Below are 18233 nucleotides of genomic sequence, written 5' to 3'. Positions count from 1 at the left end.
AGAGAATGATCAAAAGTGACTCCGAGTATTTTAATATTGTTTACCTCTTGTAAAGGATGACCCTTAATAGAAATTGGGAGGCTTAGTTTGGGGTTATCCTTCCAGGGAAAAAGTAGTACATTAGATTTTGAAATGTTCAATGCAAGTTTATTATTGTTTAACCAATTATGTATTTGTTCTAATTTTGTATTGATTACTGATATGTCAGAAGGATTATTGGTATCAATGGGGTGCAGAAGTTGGATATCGTCGGCATAAGCGAAGACATTAAAGCCGATAGATTGACATAAAGTTAACAAAGGAGCAAGAAATATGTTAAATAGAAGAGGAGAAAGTATAGAACCTTGAGGGACACCGTTTGAAGAGGGGAAAGTATTGGAAGTTGAATTATTGAAAAAAACAGATGAAGAACGATCAGAAAAGTAAGAGTGAAACCAAGATAGAACTTGGTCTGTGATACCAATTGACTGGAGCCTTGTTAGTAATAGCTCATGATCAATTGTGTCGAAAGCCGCCGAAAGATCCAAAGAAACTAAGAGAACTGATTGATGATGGTCTAGAAAGTAGTGAATAATGGTAGTCATGCCTATTAGTGAATGTTCTGTAGAATGATGTTGCCTAAAGCCAGTCTGATTGGGGTGAAGAATATTAGTTTTTTCGATAAAATCTGAAATCTGGTTAAACACCACCTTCTCAGTTAGTTTAGATAAAAATGGGATATTGGCTATCGGTCTGTAGTTCGACATATCTTCAGAACTAATTTTGTGATTTTTAATGATCGGATGAATAATTGAGTGTTTCCAAACCTTAGGAATAATACCTTTTTTTAAACTGTTACTAACCAGGGTAAGAATTGCTGGTCCGAAAATCTTAAAGAATCGCTTAAGTAGGAAGGGAGGAATAGAATCAGTTTGGGAACCTTTTAAGTTAATAGTTTTTAAAGTAGCTTCAATCTCTGCTAAAGTAGGAATATTAAATAAAGAACATTTTGAGGAAAATGAGTTAAGCTCCGTTGGAACTTGATCAGATTTAGTTGCTGAGTTTATAGTGAATGTGGATCTGATATTATCGATTTTTTCGGTGAAATAAGTAGCAAGTTCTTGAGAAGTGAGTTTTAGACATTTAGCTTGGGTATTGGGTAAAAGGATAGTTTGAAACTACTGTTGTGAGATTGTTTTAATGTGAACACATGAAACACGGTTCTGAGGGGGAGAGTATATGAAGCAACACTTGTCTGAATATATGTGACACAGTTGTGAGGGGGAGAGTATATAAGAACATAAGAATTGCCGCTGCTGGGTCAAACCAGTGGTCCATCATGCCCAGCAGTCCGCTCACGCGGCGGCCCTCTGGTCAAAGATCAGGTCCCTAACCGAGACTAGCCCTAACAGCACACGTTCCTGTTGAGCAGGAACTTGTCTAACTTTGTCTTGAATCCCTGGAGGGTGTTTTCCCCTATAACAGCCTCCGGAAGAGCGTTCCAGCTTTCTACCACTCTCTGGGTGAAGAACTTCCTTATGTTTGTACGGAATCTATCCCCTTTCAACTTTAGAGAGTGCCCTCTCATTCTCCCTACCTTGAAGAGGGTGCACAACCTGAACTTATCTACTAAGTCTATCCCCTTCAGTACCTTGAATGTTTCGATCATGTCCCCTCTCAATCTCCTCTGTTCGAGGGAGAAGAGGCCCAGTTTCTCTAATCTTTTGCTTTACAGCAAATCCTCCAACCCTTTAACCCCCAGAGACCCAAATATAGAAAAAAACGTAAAAAAATGTTTTTGAACGTTCACATGTTGTTATAGGAGGCTTGTGATCCCTAAATCAGTGTTTTTTTTTTTATTTTGACATTTTAGTAACTTTTGGGAGGATGTTGTAAAATTGCAACGCTGGGCCTGTAAGGTAGCAGAATTTCAATAGTGTCACTCTCTCTCTGAACACATGTAAGGAATAATTAAAAGTTTATTTGTACTTTACAGCTTATAAAGACCCACCTAAGTTTATGTATATACACAACAACAATAGTATAATAAAGAAAAAAGTAATTTTTATTATCAATTTAATACAAAAAATGAGTATCATATAAAAACGCAAATTTTTCCCTGTGAAGCGCCCATTGACTTAAGAACATAAGAACATAAGCAGTGCCTCCGCTGGGTCAGACCTCAGGTCCATCTTGCCCAGCAGTCCGCTCCCGCGGCGGCCCGAACAGGTCACGGCCTGTCTGAGACACCAGAAGGGGCCCCCTTGCCACCTTGGTTTCCCATTGAGTTTTATCTTCCCATCAAAGTCCTAACCCTCCGGTCTTGCACATGCACAACCTGGTCGGATTTCTATACTTATTACTTGGTTTGCTTTCTATACCTGTGTTACATCCCAGCACCTCTCTCAGTATCCCACGATCCCCCTATCCCTCAGGAATCCGTCCAATCCCTGTTTGAATCCCTGTACCGTACTCTGCCTGATCACTTCCTCCGGTAGCGCATTCCAAGTGTCCACGACCCTTTGGGTGAAGAAAAACTTCCTTGCATTTGTTCTGAACCTATCTCCCTTCAGTTTCTCCGAATGCCCCCTCGTGCCTGTTGACCCCTTCAGCCTGAAGAATCTGTCCCTATCCACCCTCTCTATGCCCCTCATGATCTTGAAGGTCTCTATCATATCTCCCCTGAGCCTCCTTTTTTTCCAGAGAGAAGAGCCCCAGCCTATCCAACCTCTCGGCATATGGGCAGTGTTCCAGCCCTCTTACCAGTTTCGTTGCTCTCCTTTGGACTCTCTCAAGCACTGCCATGTCCTTCTTGAGGTACGGCGACCAGTATTGAACGCAGTATTCCAGATGTGGACGCACCATAGCTCTATACAATGGCATGATGACTTCCCGCGTCCTGGTTGTTATGCCCCTCTTTATGATGCCCAGCATTCTGTTGCCTTTTTTCGAGGCTGCTGCGCACTGTGCAGATGGCTTCAGTGATGCATCTACCAGCACACCCAAGTCTCTCTCAAGACTGCTGTCTCCCAATAATGCCCCCCCCAATTTGTATTTGAACAGCGGGTTCTTTTTACCTATATGCATGACCTTGCATTTTTCCACGTTAAAGCGCATTTGCCATTTGTTTGCCCAGTCTTCCAGCTTGTCCAGGTCCCTTTGCAGGTCCTCACACTCCTCCCTAGACCTAACTCTGCCGCACAGTTTGGTATCGTCTGCAAATTTTATAACCTCGCACTTTGCCTCTTTTTCCAGGTCATTGATAAATATGTTGAAGAGTAACGGCCCCAGCACCGATCCCTGTGGCACACCGCTCGTGACTCCCCGCCAGTCAGAGTATTGTCCCTTTACTCCGACCCTCTGCAGTCTACCCGACAACCAGTGTTCGATCCATCTGTGCACATCCCCTCCCACCCCGTGGTTCCACAGTTTCCTAAGCAGCCTTTCATGTGGCACCTTGTCGAAAGCCTTTTGAAAATCAAGGTAAATGATGTCTATAGGTTCCCCATTGTCCACCCGACTGCTTATTCCCTCAAAGAAGTGCAGAAGGTTCGTTAAGCATGACCTTCCCTTACAGAATCCATGCTGGCTTGTTCTCAGTAGGCCATATCTCTCGATATGCTCGCAAATACCATCCTTGATCATAGCTTCCACCATCTTCCCTATAATTGAAGTCAGGCTCACCGGCCTGTAGTTTCCGGGGTCACCCCTCGATCCCTTCTTGAAGATAGGTGTGACATTCGCCAATTTCCAGTCCTCTGGTACCTCTCCAGTTTTCAAGGATAGGTTGCAAACATGCTGGATTGTGCCCGCTATTTCTTGTCTTAGTTCTTTCAGAACCCTTGAGTGGATCCCGTCTGGGCCCGGCGATTTGCCGCATTTTAACCTATCTATCTGCTTGAGGACATCCTCCTTACTTACCTCTATGTGTTCTAATTTTTCAGCCTGTTCCCCACTCATGAGCTCCTCTGAGTCTGGTATATTAGATGTGTCTTCTCTCGTGAAAACCGACGAGAAGAACGTGTTCAACCTCTCAGCTACCTCTTTATCCTCCTTGATCACTCCCTTCCTATCCCCATCGTCCAACGGCCCCACCTCCTCTCTCGCTGGTCGCTTCCCCTTTACGTAACTGAAGAATGCCTTGAAGTTTTTCGCCTCCCTGGCCAGCCCCTCTTCATATTTCCCTTTTGCTTTTCTAACCTCTCGGTGGCATTCCTTTTGGCATTTCTATCAGCGGTAATCAAGAAATTTCGTGTTTTTGCACAAAAAATTTCATGTTAGCGCAAATCTTTTGGCAGTTTTGTCCCAGCGTTGAATATTCTCCACTGGTTGTGGGCCAGCAAAGGAAGACACAAGTGTAACCTGTCTGTTGTCAAACCATTTCACAGCACAAATGTTGTGATTTGACTCCACTCTGACATCAAAGCTTCCTCTTCCCTTTTTCTTCAAGCTTTTCTCATCCTCAAGATTACAGTTTGGAAGGCGCACTTGTCTGGCTGTTCCTGTGTAATGAATTCCACAATCCAGCAGCCTAACTATCAATGGGATGCTGGTGAAAAAGTTGTCTGCATAGATCTTGTAGTTGTGACTATGTGGAAGTGTGGAAGCAAGTTTCATCACAACATCCCCTGATAGTCCAAGTTCAGATCTTGCCCGTATTCCATTCACACTGCCTTGGTACACATCAAAATCACAAAGTATACCAGAGATTCCAGTCCTTGCCCACAGCTTGAACCCCCATGGGTTTGGCTTGCCACGCATGTACTGTTTGATGCTGCTGAATTTCCCCCTGAAAGGGATCATCATTTCATCAACAGAGTTATGTTCTTCAGGGACCACTTTTAGGCATTTCTCTCTGAAAGCATCAAGCCATGGTCTGAGTTTCCAGAGTTTGTCACTTTTTTGTTCCATCTCAGACACGGTTAGATTGTTCACAAAATGTAATGATGTCAACAGAGACTGGAATCTGTTTCGTGACATTACATCAGCGACAGGACTGTATCTTGTGTCTGCTTCCCAGTACATACGGACTCCAGGCATTTGGACAAGACCCATCTTCAGATACATGCCAATCATCTGCTCTATTTCCTTTGTGTTTGTGTTTATAGATGATCCTTTCTTCTGAAAACTGTACTGATTTGTGTTATCTGCCAGAGCGTTGATCATATCTTCTGTCACAAACTTCTGAAAGTACTCCAGTGGTGTGCAGAGGGAATGGACATCATTACTCCAAAGCAGGCAACAGGGTTGTATGACTTCATGGCCAGATAAACAGACCTATTTACACATTCAACCATCCAATGGTGTTGCAGAACTGAACAATAGGTTCTATTAGTAATGTACATGAAGTTTTAAAAAGAAAAAAAATGGGGGAGGGTTTATTTTGTAGCCTTAAATGTGATGTTGTAATATTACAACACTGGGTCTCAGGGGAGTGCAGACAAAACCTTGCTATCACTTTGGCCCACTGTTGTAAAATTACAACATAGAAATAACCAGCTCTAAATCTCTTAAAATCAGTATATTCAATGATGTCATAAAATCTGCATGATCTACACATATTAATGATCACATAAAAAAATATTTCAAGCTTTTTACTTACTTTAGTCCTGATGTATCCCATCCAAAACAACAAGATGATATACTCTAAAGCAGGCAACAGGGTTGTATGACTTCATGGCCAGATAAACAGACCTATTTACACATTCAACCATCCAATGGTGTTGCAGAACTGAACAATAGGTTCTATTAGTAATGTACATGAAGTTTTAAAAAGAAAAAAATGGGGGAGGGTTTATTTTGTAGCCTTAAATGTGATGTTGTAATATTACAACACTGGGTCTCTGGGTGTTAACCATCTTAATCGCTCTTCTCTGGACCCTTTCAAGTAGTACCGTGTCCTTCTTCATGTACGGTGACCAGTGCTGGACGCAGTACTCCAGGTGAGGGTGCACTATGGCCCAGTACAGCGGCATGATAACCTTCTCTGATCTGTTTGTGATCCCCTTCTTTATCATTCCTAGCATTCTGTTTGCCCTTTTTGCTGCTGCCGCACATTGCGTGGACGGCTCCATCGACTTGTCAATCAGAATTCTCAAGTCCCTTTCCTGGGAAGTCTCTCCAAGTACTGCCCCGGACATCCTGTATTCGTGCATAAGATTTTTGTTACTGACATGCATCACTTTACACTTATCCAAGTTGAACCTCATCTGCCATGTCGATGCCCATTCTTCGAGCCCGATTATGTCACGTTGCAGATCTTCGCAATCCCCCTGCATCTTCACTACTCTGAATAACTTCGTATCGTCCGCAAATTTAATCACCTCGCTCGTTGTATCTATGTCCAGATCATTTATAAAGATGTTAAAGAGCACGAGTCCAAGCACCAAGCCCTGCGGCACCTCACTGGTGATGCTCTTCCAGTCCGAGTATTGTCCATTTACCCCCACTCTGTTTCCTATGCTCCAGCCAATTTTTAATCCACGTAAATATTTCACCCTCGATTCCATGGCTTGCAATTTTCCGAAATAGTCATTCATGCGGAACCTTGTTTAACGCCTTCTGAACATCCAGATATACAATGGCAACCGGATCGCCCTTGTCTATCTGTCTGTTTACTCCCTCAAAGAAGTGCAGCAAGTTCGTCAAACACAATCTGCCTTTGCTCAAACCGTGCTGACTGGTCCTCATCAGCCCGTGTCCGTCAAGGTGATCAATGATGCTATCCTTTATCAGTGTCTCTACCATCTTTCCCGGTACCGAGGTCAGACTCACAGGTCTGTAATTTCCCAGATCTCCTCTCGAACCTATGAAACAACACTTGTCCGACAAGGAGTAAATGCTGGATTGAGTGTGAAGTCAGGTAGGCTGAAATGTTTAGGGTGAATAAGTGTGGAATTAAGGTAATAGCAGAGTATATTAAAGAGCATTAGAGGAATGTGTGCACAGAGAGTTTGGTTTGAGTGGTTCAAGCACAGAAGTATTTTGTGTTGCACTTGGAGTGAATAAGATAAGAATTTTAAGTGTAGAATTATGGCAACAACAGAGTATATTAGAGAGCATTTGGTGAGTGTTTGTGTAGTGTGTTTGGTTTATTTAGTGGTTTAAATACAGAAGCATTTTGTGATACACTGTGAGGTTTAGTGATACAGGGAGCTTAAAGTGTGCGAGTGAGATGGCAGGGCAGGGCTGGCTTATGCTGGCAGGGATAAAAAGCTCTGGTAATTTGGCTCAGTGAGTCACTGGCAATGTAGCATTCAGAGTGGGTTTGGATTATTCTCCTAGGTAATAGCTAGATCAGTAGCATTTAAATGTATTGTGTTGGAAGGAACTGATTATCAAGCAGTAAGGAGTCTGAAAGAGGTTTTAAAGGATTATTTTTAAAATCTGGGATTTTAACATTGGTGTGTTTGTGTCCCCTCCTAAAGAAGCCAAAAACAGTGAAACTTGAGTCGGGGGGAGTCCTTGAGTGTGTGTGTTGTATGTATGTAGGGTATTAATGGCTAGGTGGCAAAGCAAGCCGTGAAGTGGAAGAACTGCTAGTCACACTTTAAAGATAAGTACATTGTTTGCCAGGGGCCAGGATCCGGGATGTCACTGCTTGCCTTGACAGACTCATCAAGCCCCGAGACCACTTCCCCATGATTCTAATCCACGTCGGAACCAACGACACCGCCAGGAGCACCCCGGACAACATACCTGAAGACTTCAGGGCCCTGGGGGAGAAGCTGAGGAGGATGGATGCGCAGGTAGTCTTCTCCTCGATTCTCCCAGTGAAGGGCAAGGGCAGAGCCAGAGAGGATCGAATACTGAGGGCGAACGACTGGCTGCGAGGATGGTGCAAGGAGATGAGCTTCGGGTTTCTGCACCATGGAGAAGCACTGCAAGGGCTACAGGGACATGACGGGCTGCACCTGACCAGAAGAGGGAAGAATGTCCTTGGACACCGTCTGGCCCGCCTTCTCCACAGGGCTTTAAACTAGGTAAGTCGGGGGAGGGTACAGACATAAACAACATACCTGGCGAACTAAACTGCCAATACTTTTTTGAGGCTGAGGTAAGTAGTCACCAAAATTCTGGGTCGGGGGTGAGTGCACACACTTTCAAGTTGGGAGTAGGGTCACATCAAATTTATGGGTCACATTGTAATTCTGGGTCTAAGGGGAGTACACACTGTAGTTCTGGGTATATGGGGAATACACATTGTAGTTCTGGGCCTAAGGAAAGCACAAATAACGCAAACAATGCTAAAGGTGTTCAAATAGCTCAAGCAGAAATATCCCCATTGAGACGTAACAAAAATACAACATGGAGGGCTATGTACGTCAACGCACACAGTTTAGGAAACAAGATCCTGGAATTGGAAACAGAAATAAGGAATGCCGACCTGGATGTGGTGGCGATATCCGAGACCTGGCTCACAGACTCCCACGGGTGGGATATGGACATACCAGGTTACAACTTGCTTCGCCGGGACAGGGAGGGCAGAATGGGAGGAGGTGTAGCATTATATACTAAAGATGACATTAAGGTCACGAGAATCACAGATGTCCAGTATACTGGAGAATCCCTTTGGGTTAATTTGGCCAGAGGGAAAGACAAATGCTTGTATCTTGGCGTAATTTACAGACCCCCAAGACAACAAGATGACCTGGATATGGAAATAATCGGAGATATAGAAAATATCACCTTGCGTGGGGACACAGTATTGCTAGGTGACTTCAACATGCCTGATGTGGATTGGGTTACACTTACCTCTGCTTCCGGCAGCAGCAGGAGGCTATTAAACACTATGAAGGGAGCAAGACTCAGGCAACTGGTGTTGGAACCGACAAGGGATCAGGCAATACTGGACCTGATACTTACCAATGGAGAAAGTGTCACAGAGGTCTCGGTGGGCGACACATTGGCCTCCAGTGACCACAACATGGTATGGTTCAATCTCAGGAAAGGTTTCACTAAATCTACCACACTGACCAAGGTCCTCAAATTCAAGGACACAAATTTCAAAGAAATGGGAGACTTCGTTCACCAGGCGCTACAAAGCCAAGCAAAAACTGATAATGTGGAAGAAATGTGGTCGACTTTGAAAGCCACCATACAAGAAGCAACAAACCGCTATGTTAAATCAGTAAGTAAACGGCGAAGGAACAATAAGCCACAGTGGTTTACTGCGGAGATCTCAGACCTAATCAAGGAGAAGAAAAAAGCATACATCTCTTACAAAAAATCTGGGAAGCAGGACTCTAGAGCAGACTACCTGACCAAATCAAAAGCCGTCAAAACAGCAGTCAGAGAGGCTAAATTCCACATGGAAGAGTCTCTGGCAAAGAACATCCAGAAGGAAGATAAATCCTTCTTCAGGTATATCAGTGACAGAAGAAAAAACTCAGGCGGGATTGTAAGCCTTAGGAATCCAGACGGAGACTATGTGGATAAGGATTCGGAAAAAGCCCAACTATTAAATGAATACTTCTGCTCAGTCTTCACCCGAGAAGCGCCGGGGCTCGGCCCTCAGCTACAGACAAGGGTTGGCTCAGTTGACCCTTTTATAAACTTTGAGTTTACGCCCAGCAGTGTCTACGGTGAGCTGTCGAAGCTCAAGGTTGACAAAGCAATGGGGCCAGACAACCTGCACCCCAGAGTGCTTAGGGAGCTGAGTGATGTCTTGGCGGAGCCACTGTCCGCGCTCTTCAACCTCTCCCTTAGTACAGGCAGCGTCCCGTTGGACTGGAGGATGGCTAACGTCATTCCACTGCACAAGAAAGGCTCAAAGATGGAGACAGCAAACTACAGACCAGTGAGTCTAACATCGATAGTGAGCAAACTAATGGAAACTCTAATTAAACACCAATTGGATAAAATCCTGGATGAAAAGAATCTAAGGGATCCCCGACAACATGGATTTACTAAGGGGAGATCATGCCAATCCAACCTGATCAGCTTCTTTGATTGGGTGACGGAGAAGCTGGATATTGGGGAGTCCCTAGACATCGTGTACCTGGACTTTAGCAAAGCATTCGATAGTGTACCACACCGCAGGTTGCTGGGTAAGATGAGTTCTATAGGATTAGGTGACACATTAGTACATAAGTACATAAGTACATAAGTAGTCGCCTCCGCCGGGGCAGACCAGAGGTCCATCCAGCCCAGCGGTCCGCTCACGCGGCGGCCCATCAGGCATATTGCCTGGTCAGCGGTCCCTGACTAATTTTATTGCCTACCTCTACAGTTATCTCTAAACCTTCCACTGCTCTTATCTGTACCCCTCAATCCCTTTGTCTTCCAGGAACCTATCCAGGTCTTCCTTGAAACCCTGTACTGTGCTATTTCCTATCACGGCCTCCGGAAGGGTGTTCCATGTGTCCACCACCATCTGTGTGAAAAAGTACTTCCTTGCGTTTGTTTTAAACCTGTCCCCCTTCAATTTCATCGAGTGACCCCTTGTTCTTGTGGTTTCTTTCAAATTGAAAAATCTGTCTTTGTCAACCTTTTCGATGCCCCTCAGAATCTTGAAGGGGCAATGGGTTGGGAGCTGGCTTGGAGGTAGGCTTCAAAGGGTGGTGGTGAATGGCACCCCCTCCGAAATGACGGAGGTGATCAGTGGAGTGCCACAGGGCTCGGTCTTGGGCCCAATCCTATTCAACATCTTTATAAGGGACTTGGCAGAAGGGCTTCGAGGTAAAATAACATTATTCGCCGATGACGCCAAACTAAGTAATGTAGTGGGCAAATGCACAACAGACGAAGATTCAATGCCCGATAACATGATGCACGACCTACTCCTGCTGGAGCGCTGGTCTAAGACATGGCAACTCAACTTCAATGCCAAAAAATGCAAAATTATGCACCTGGGCAGCCAAAATCCATGCAAGTCTTATACCCTTAATGGCGAGATCCTAGCAAAAAACGGTAGCAGAACGAGACTTGGGGGTAATCGTCAGTGAGGACATGAAGTCTGCCAATCAAGTGGAGCAGGCTTCATCCAAGGCAAGACAAATAATGGGTTGCATACGAAGGGGTTTCGTCAGCCGTAAGGAGGAAGTCATTATGCCATTGTATAGATCCATGGTGAGGCCCCACCTGGAATACTGTGTGCAATTTTGGAGGCCACATTATCGCAAGGATGTGCTGAGACTGGAGTCGGTGCAGAGAATGGCCACCCGGATGGTCTCGGGACTCAAGGATCTTCCATATGAAGAACGGCTTGACAAATTGCAGCTATACTCGCTCGAGGAGCGCAGAGAGAGGGGAGACATGATCGAGACGTTCAAGTATCTTACGGGCTGCATCGAGGCGGAGGAAGATATCTTCTTTTTCAAGGGTCCCACGACAACAAGAGGGCATCCGTGGAAACTCAGGGGAGGGAAACTGCGAGGAGACACCAGGAAGTTCTTTTTCACTGAAAGAGTGGTTGATCGCTGGAACAGTCTTCCACTACAGGTGATTGAGGCCAGCAGCGTGCCCGATTTTAAGGCCAAATGGGATAGACACGTGGGATCTATTCACAGAGAAAGATAGGGGAGGGTCATTAGGGTGGGCAGACTAGATGGGCCGTGGCCCTTATCTGCCGTCTATTTCTATGTTTCTATGTTTCTATGTTTCTATTGTCTAAATATATATGCATATAAAAGAGATGCGATAAAAAAAATTGTGAAAGTGTGCCCAGGTATAGGCAGTTGGGACACTGATGTGGCTACGACAGTCCCGTGGTAGAAACATAGAAAATGATGGCAGAAAAGGGCCACGACCCATCAAGTCTGCCCTCTCTAATGACCCACCCACCCCTAATTTCTTCCATGAAGAGATCACACATGCTGATCCCATTTTTTTTAAATCTGGCACGCTGCTGGCCTCAATTACCTGCAGTGGAAGATCATTCCAATGATCAACCACCCTTTCGGTGAAGAAATACTTCCTAGTGTCACTATGAAATTTCCCACCCCTGATTTTCAACGGATGCCCTCTTGTTGCCGTGGGTCCTTTAAGAAAAAAGATATCTTCTTCTATCTTAATACGGCCCGTGACATATTTGAGCATCTCAATCATGATTCCCCTCTCTCTGCGTTCCTCGAGTGAGTATAGCTGCAACTTACCCAGCCGTACCTCATACGGGAGATCCTTGAGTCCTGAGACCATCCTGGTGGTCATTCGCTGAACCGACTCAACTCTCAGCACATCTTTTTGATAATGTGGCCTCCAGAATTGTACACAATATTCCAGATGAGGTCTCACCATGGATCTGTACAATGGCATTATTACTTCGGGTTTTCGGCTGACGAAACTTCTTCGGATACAACCCATCATTTGTCTAGCCTTGGATGAAGCTTTTTCCACTTGATTGACAGTCTTCATGTCTTCACTAATGATCACTCCCAAGTTTTGTTCTGCTGCAGTCCTTGCTAAGGTCTCACCATTTAGGGTGTAAGTTCTGCATGGATTTCTGCTGCCAAGGTGCATGACCTTACACTTTTTGGCATTGAAACTTAGTTGCCAAGTCGTAGACTAATGTTCCAGTAAGAGTAGGTCCTGCGTCATACTATCGGGCACTGTGCTTTTGCCTACTATAGTTGCATGGTTTGGCGTCATCGGCAAATAATGTAATTTTACCTCGAAGCCCCTGAGCCAGGTCCCTTACGAAGATGTTAAATAGGATTGGGCCCAAGACCAAGCCCTGCGGCACTCCACTGATCACCTCAGACGTTTTGGAGAGGGTACCATTCACCACCACCCTCTGAAGTCTACCTCTAAGCCAGTCTTTAACCCATGCAGTTAATGTTTCACCTAATCCCATCAAAATCATCTTGCTCAATAACCTGCGGTGTGGGACGCTATCAAAAGCTTTACTGAAGTAAAGTACACGACGTCCAGGGACTCCCCCTTATGCAGCTTTTTTGTTATCCAATCAAAGAAGCTGATTAGATTGGATTGGAAGAACCTTCCCTTTGTAAATCCATGTTGATGGGGATCTCGTAGATTCTCATCATAGAAACATAGAACATGATGGGAGAAAAGGGCCACGGCCCATCTAGTCTGCCCATACTAATGGCCCACCCCCTAACTACCTCCATGAAGAGATCCCACATGCCAATCCCATCTTTTCTTAAAATCTGACACGCTGCTTGCCTCAATTACCTGTTGTGGAAGATTATTCCAGCGATCAACCACTCTTTTGGTGAAGAAATATTTTCTGGTGTCGCCATGAAATTTCCCACCCCTGATTTTCAACGGATGCCCTCTTGTTGCCGTGGGCCTTTAAGGAAAAAGAGATCCTCTTCCACCTCGATACGGCCTGTGACATATTTGAACGTCTCAATCATGTCTCCTCTCTCTCTGCGTTCCTCGAGTGAGTACAGCTGCAACTTACCCAGTCGTTCCTCATACGGGAGATCCTTGAGTCCCGAGACCATCCTGGTGGCCATTCGCTGAACCGACTCAACTCTCCGCACATCTTTTTGATAATGCGGCCTCCAGAATTGCACACAGTATTCCAGATGGGGTCTCACCATGGATCTGTACAACGGCATTATGACCTCGGGCTTACGGCTGACAAAACTTCTACGGATACAGCCCATGATTTGTCTAGCCCTAGGATGAAGCTTTCTCCACTTGATTGGCAGTCTTCATGTCTTCACTAATGATCACCCCCAAGTCACGTTCTGCTACAGTCCTTGCTAGGATCTCACCATTTAGGGTGTAAGTCCTGCATGGATTTTTGCCGCCAAGGTGCATGACCTTGCATTTTTTGGCATTGAAACTTAGTTGCCAAGTCTTTGACCAATGCTCCAGCAGGAGTAGGTCCTGCGTCATACTGTCTCATCGTTCAGGATCGTATCTAATTTGTGTCTGATTAGTGTTTACATAAGTTTACTCACTATCGAAGTGAGACTCGCCGGTCTGTAATTCGCAGCCTCCGTCCTGCATCCCTTTTTGTGAAGTGAAATGATGTTATGGGTATGAGAACATCATATTTTTTTAAAATTATTTTTTCAAGATATTATTTTGAATGAGGAATGGACTTGTGGGTTTTTTGGTGGAAAGTTTCTATATACAAGCTGTGATTTTCTAGTGAACGCCTAGTGTGAATGACAATGAATATGCATGAGATTATTTGCATGCGCTGCCTCCATTGTATGTAAATATATTTCATGCATATTCATTGTGGAAATCCTGAAAGCATTACTCGACGAGAGCCGAGGTTAGTCACCCCAGGTTTAGCTCATCTATTGAATCCCCTGCTATAAATGTCACCACATGTCACTGGTGCAAAGTAATGCTATAATTTGCCTTAATAATAATAATAACAGTTTATATACCGCAGTACCGTTAAGTTCTATGCGGTTTACAAAAGTTTAGTGAAGTACAAGTTGAGAGAACTTAAGGGAAGGGAGAACAAGAGGGGGAAAGGGAAAGAGAACCGTTATAGAGGTGAAAGAGAGGAAAGGGTCATCTGTCTAGGTACTTCAGGAACAGGTGAGTTTTGAGGCGTTTCCGCAACACCTCGTAAGTGGTGGGCGAGAGGAGTTGTTCTAGGTCTTTACCCCATAAAGCTGCTTGATGTGCGAGAAGGTGTCCATAGTGTTTTTTTAGTTTGCAACCTCTATCCGGGGGGGAAACGAAGTACAAGTGGGAGCTCCTCTTGTGTCTGTTGGCTGAGAAGGAGAAGAGGTCAGTTATGTATTTAGGGGCTAGACCTTAAAGAACTTTAAAGCAGAGGCAGGCAAACTTAAACTTTACGCGAGCTTCCAATGGTAGCCAGTTTAGCTGTTCGTAGTATGGCGTTACGTGATCAAATTTTTTTAGACCGAAGATAAGTCTGACCGCAGTGTTTTGCATTAATTGTAAGCGTCACATATTTTTTGGGGGGATTGCTAAATAGGCGATGTTACAGTAGTCAAGTTGACTCAGTACGAGGGATTGTACCAGGATTCTGAATGCAGAGTTATCAAAGTATGCTTTAATGGATTTAAGCTTCCAGAGGGTGAAAAAACCCTTTTTGAAACCCATATTCTTCCCAATGTGCTCTATGGTGCTAGTCTCCACCCCAGAAAAAGAATCTAGGTGTCATCAAGGACAATATGTTGAAATTTTGTGCTATGTGCAGCAGTGGTCAAAATCAAATAGAATTTTAGGAATTATTAGGAAAGGAAGAGAGAATAAAGCATGGAATATTCAGCCAGTGGTGGTCAGTGATTTTTTTTTGTCTGTCGCCATCATTATGCCCAGATATTGAACCATGGGGCACATCTCAGCACCGGCATTGAATATCCAAGCTTATGTGGTTGGCTCTTTCTTATGCAGTTAAGTGCAACATTTAGCACTTAACCACCTAAGTGAAACTGGATAAAGATAGGACAGAGTTTTATGGGGTCTGATTTGTAAACTTTTCTAGGTGGTTAATTTCTGAATATAGGCATTTAAAGTACCACCTGTGCACTCAAACTGCCACAAAATATCTGGTTTTCACTTTAGTGGCTAGTGCTGGTATTCAGTGGGACTAACCAGTTAAGCACTGCTGAATACAAGCGGATAGCCTCGGACAAACTATTTAACTGGCCAATTTGAATATTGGCCTAAAAATTTATCATCAAGATACAAGGAATATTGTAAAGCATGTTACAAAAAAAAAAAAAAGCTTCAAACAAGATTTTTTTCTTACCTTTTACCACCTCAGCTACGTTACATGTAGGGTCAATACTACCAATGTGCTTAGGATGGGCTGGATTTGGATCTCCACCGAAGAGAAGTGCTATATATTAAAACAGAAAACACCTGCACTGAAGAGAATCCAACATCACTGTGCTTTGGGTGAGATGCTATACATTTCCATACACACTGATTCCTGGCTTGTACCTTTATTAATTGTTTTTAAAAGCCTCATGTTAGACAGATGGCTTAATAGTCAGACTGCATTAGAGAATCCCAACCCTGATCCTTGTTAACCTAGGTAAGTCACTTAATCCTTCTCTTCTTTCCACCTTTGCTGATACGTGGAATACATCTGGTCTGGGCTTCCAAGATGGTATTTTTAAATAACATCCACGCCTGGTTTGCAGTCCTAACCTTTACAAATGATCCTTTTAGCTTCTCTTTAACCATTTTCCTAATTTTATCATAGTCACCCTTTCAAAAATTAAATACCTCTACAGTAGATATTTTTGCGACGTATCTCCTGGTATCAGCTCAATTTGATCACTTTATGATAACTGTGTTGGGTCCGCAGGGAAACAGTGAACACCTGTACTATGCCTTGCATTCCACTAAGGACCAAATCTAAAATAGTTCCCCCTATTGTCAGTTCCCGGACCAGTTGCTCCAAAACGCAGTCATTTATGATGTCTAGCACTCCCCGATGTAACATTTAACTAGTCAATGTTAGGGTAATTGAAATCAGTCACATAGAATTCTCAAATCTGGCACAATTTGCCTGACAATCATAAAGAAGTAAAGAAAAAACCTCAGTTATGCTTTGTTTGGTTAAAAACTCCACTTCTTTATAGTAAAATATTCCCTCCAATAATTGGATTAAGGAAGGTGAAAATATGAAAATTCAAAAAAATGCAATCAGTGAATTCAAGCCTCAGTGACTTAAAATATAGAAACACTCCACTCATGGCAAATGTCCACTGCTGAAACTATAGTAGTAATCAGGACTTATCCGTTTCTCTGCTGGGTCACAGTCACCAGAATGCAAATCTTCAAAAAAAATCCCAGTACATGGAAACTATAGTCCAAGACGGACCCAACTGAGATCTTTTCTCCACTTCATTATGATTGTCAGGCAAACTGTGCCAGATTTGTGAATTCTATGTGACTGATAGGAACCCTCTTTCTCATTATTTAGTTTGGAGCGGGGTTTTTGTAAGGTATGTGATTTTTCTGCTCCACCCTAAACAGATTGTGGTATATTTACAGGTAATTGAAATCACCCATTATTACAGTATACCATTGCCCAATTCTTCAGCTTTCCTAATCTCTGAAAACATTTCTTCATCTGTCTGCTCATTTTGTCCCGGGGGACACAACCTTTATATTCCTTCCCTTCAGACATGGAATTTCAATCCATAAGGATTCCACAGTCATGCATGTTTATTTTATTTGATTCAATTCCCTCTTTAACATATAGCGCAACCCCCCCCCCCCCTCTAGTCTGAACTACTCTATCATTGTGATATAATTTGTACCCAAGTAATACAGTATCCCACTGATTGTTCTCCTTCCACCAGGTCTCTGAGATGTGTATTATATCTTCCTCATCATTCAGCGCTATATACTCTAAATCTATTTTATTTTTTAGGCTTCTAGCATTTATATACAGACACTTCAAAGAAGTTGTGCCCCCGGGAGGCAATTTTTGTATATATGGATCGCAGACTTTCAAAAATACTATCTTTCTATTTCACATCCCTCTGGCATCTCTAGCTTCCCAGCTCGACAACTGATGCAGCCGATTGCGCCAGTGCCAAAAAGCAGGGGGTCATAGTAGTGCTGCCCAATTCAAATCGATTCACTTTGGTGAATCAATTCATTCTCTGAAAAAATCGGACTCACCAATTCAGTGACCAACAATCCCTCCACCTTTGAGACCTGACATACCTCCAGACCTCCTAAAGCAGCAGCTTTAGCCGAATGGCATAGGCAGCACTCTGAACAGTCTGTTTGTGGCTTGCCCCGCCAGGGCCTTCCCTCTATGGCATAACTGATGATGCGGCAGAGGGAAGCCCTGGTGGGGCAGGCCGCAAGAAGCCTGTTCGCAGCACTGCCTCCGCTGGCCAGTCATTACTGCCGCTGCTTTAGGAGGCCCAAAGGTATGTCAGATCTCATGGTGGGGGGAAGGAGTCAGTTGGGAAGGGCATGGGAGGGAGAGATGGAAAACTGCTGCACATGGGGAGCAGAGAGGAAGAATTGTTGAATATGGGCTGGAGGAGTGGAAAGGTGAGATGGAGAAATCCTGTATATGGTAGAGGGGAGGGAGACATGCATGCAGGAGAGGGAGAAATGTTGGACATAGGATGGAGGGCAGGGAGAGATGGTTCTTGGATAGAGAGAAAGAAATATTGCACATGATAATGGAGGAGAGGAAGGATGAGATGTTGCATGGAGGGGTATAGAGAGGTTTAACCCAGGGCACAAGACAGTGAGAGATAGTAGACACTGGAAAGAAAAATAAATATTGGATATGGCAGTGGAAGGAAAGGTACAGAGATGGAAGATGGATGGTCAGCACAGAAAATGAAGAAAATGTCAAATGGGCA

The 18233-nt window shown here is 44.0% G+C and overlaps 1 protein-coding gene across 1 annotated transcript in view; it reads right to left on the bottom strand.

Moving 5' to 3' along the window:
• Positions 1-18233, bottom strand: part of PDK3 (pyruvate dehydrogenase kinase 3) — a 185179-nt gene that overhangs the window by 63914 nt on the left and 103032 nt on the right. The window contains exon 5 of the mRNA XM_033948435.1: positions 15638-15727. Coding sequence (XP_033804326.1) covers positions 15638-15727 — 90 coding nt within the window. The remainder of the gene's footprint in view (positions 1-15637; positions 15728-18233) is intronic.

This window comes from Geotrypetes seraphini, chromosome 6, assembly GCF_902459505.1.
Source record: "Geotrypetes seraphini chromosome 6, aGeoSer1.1, whole genome shotgun sequence".
Lineage (NCBI taxonomy): Eukaryota > Metazoa > Chordata > Amphibia > Gymnophiona > Dermophiidae > Geotrypetes > Geotrypetes seraphini.
This window is presented reverse-complemented; position numbering and strand designations above follow the sequence as displayed.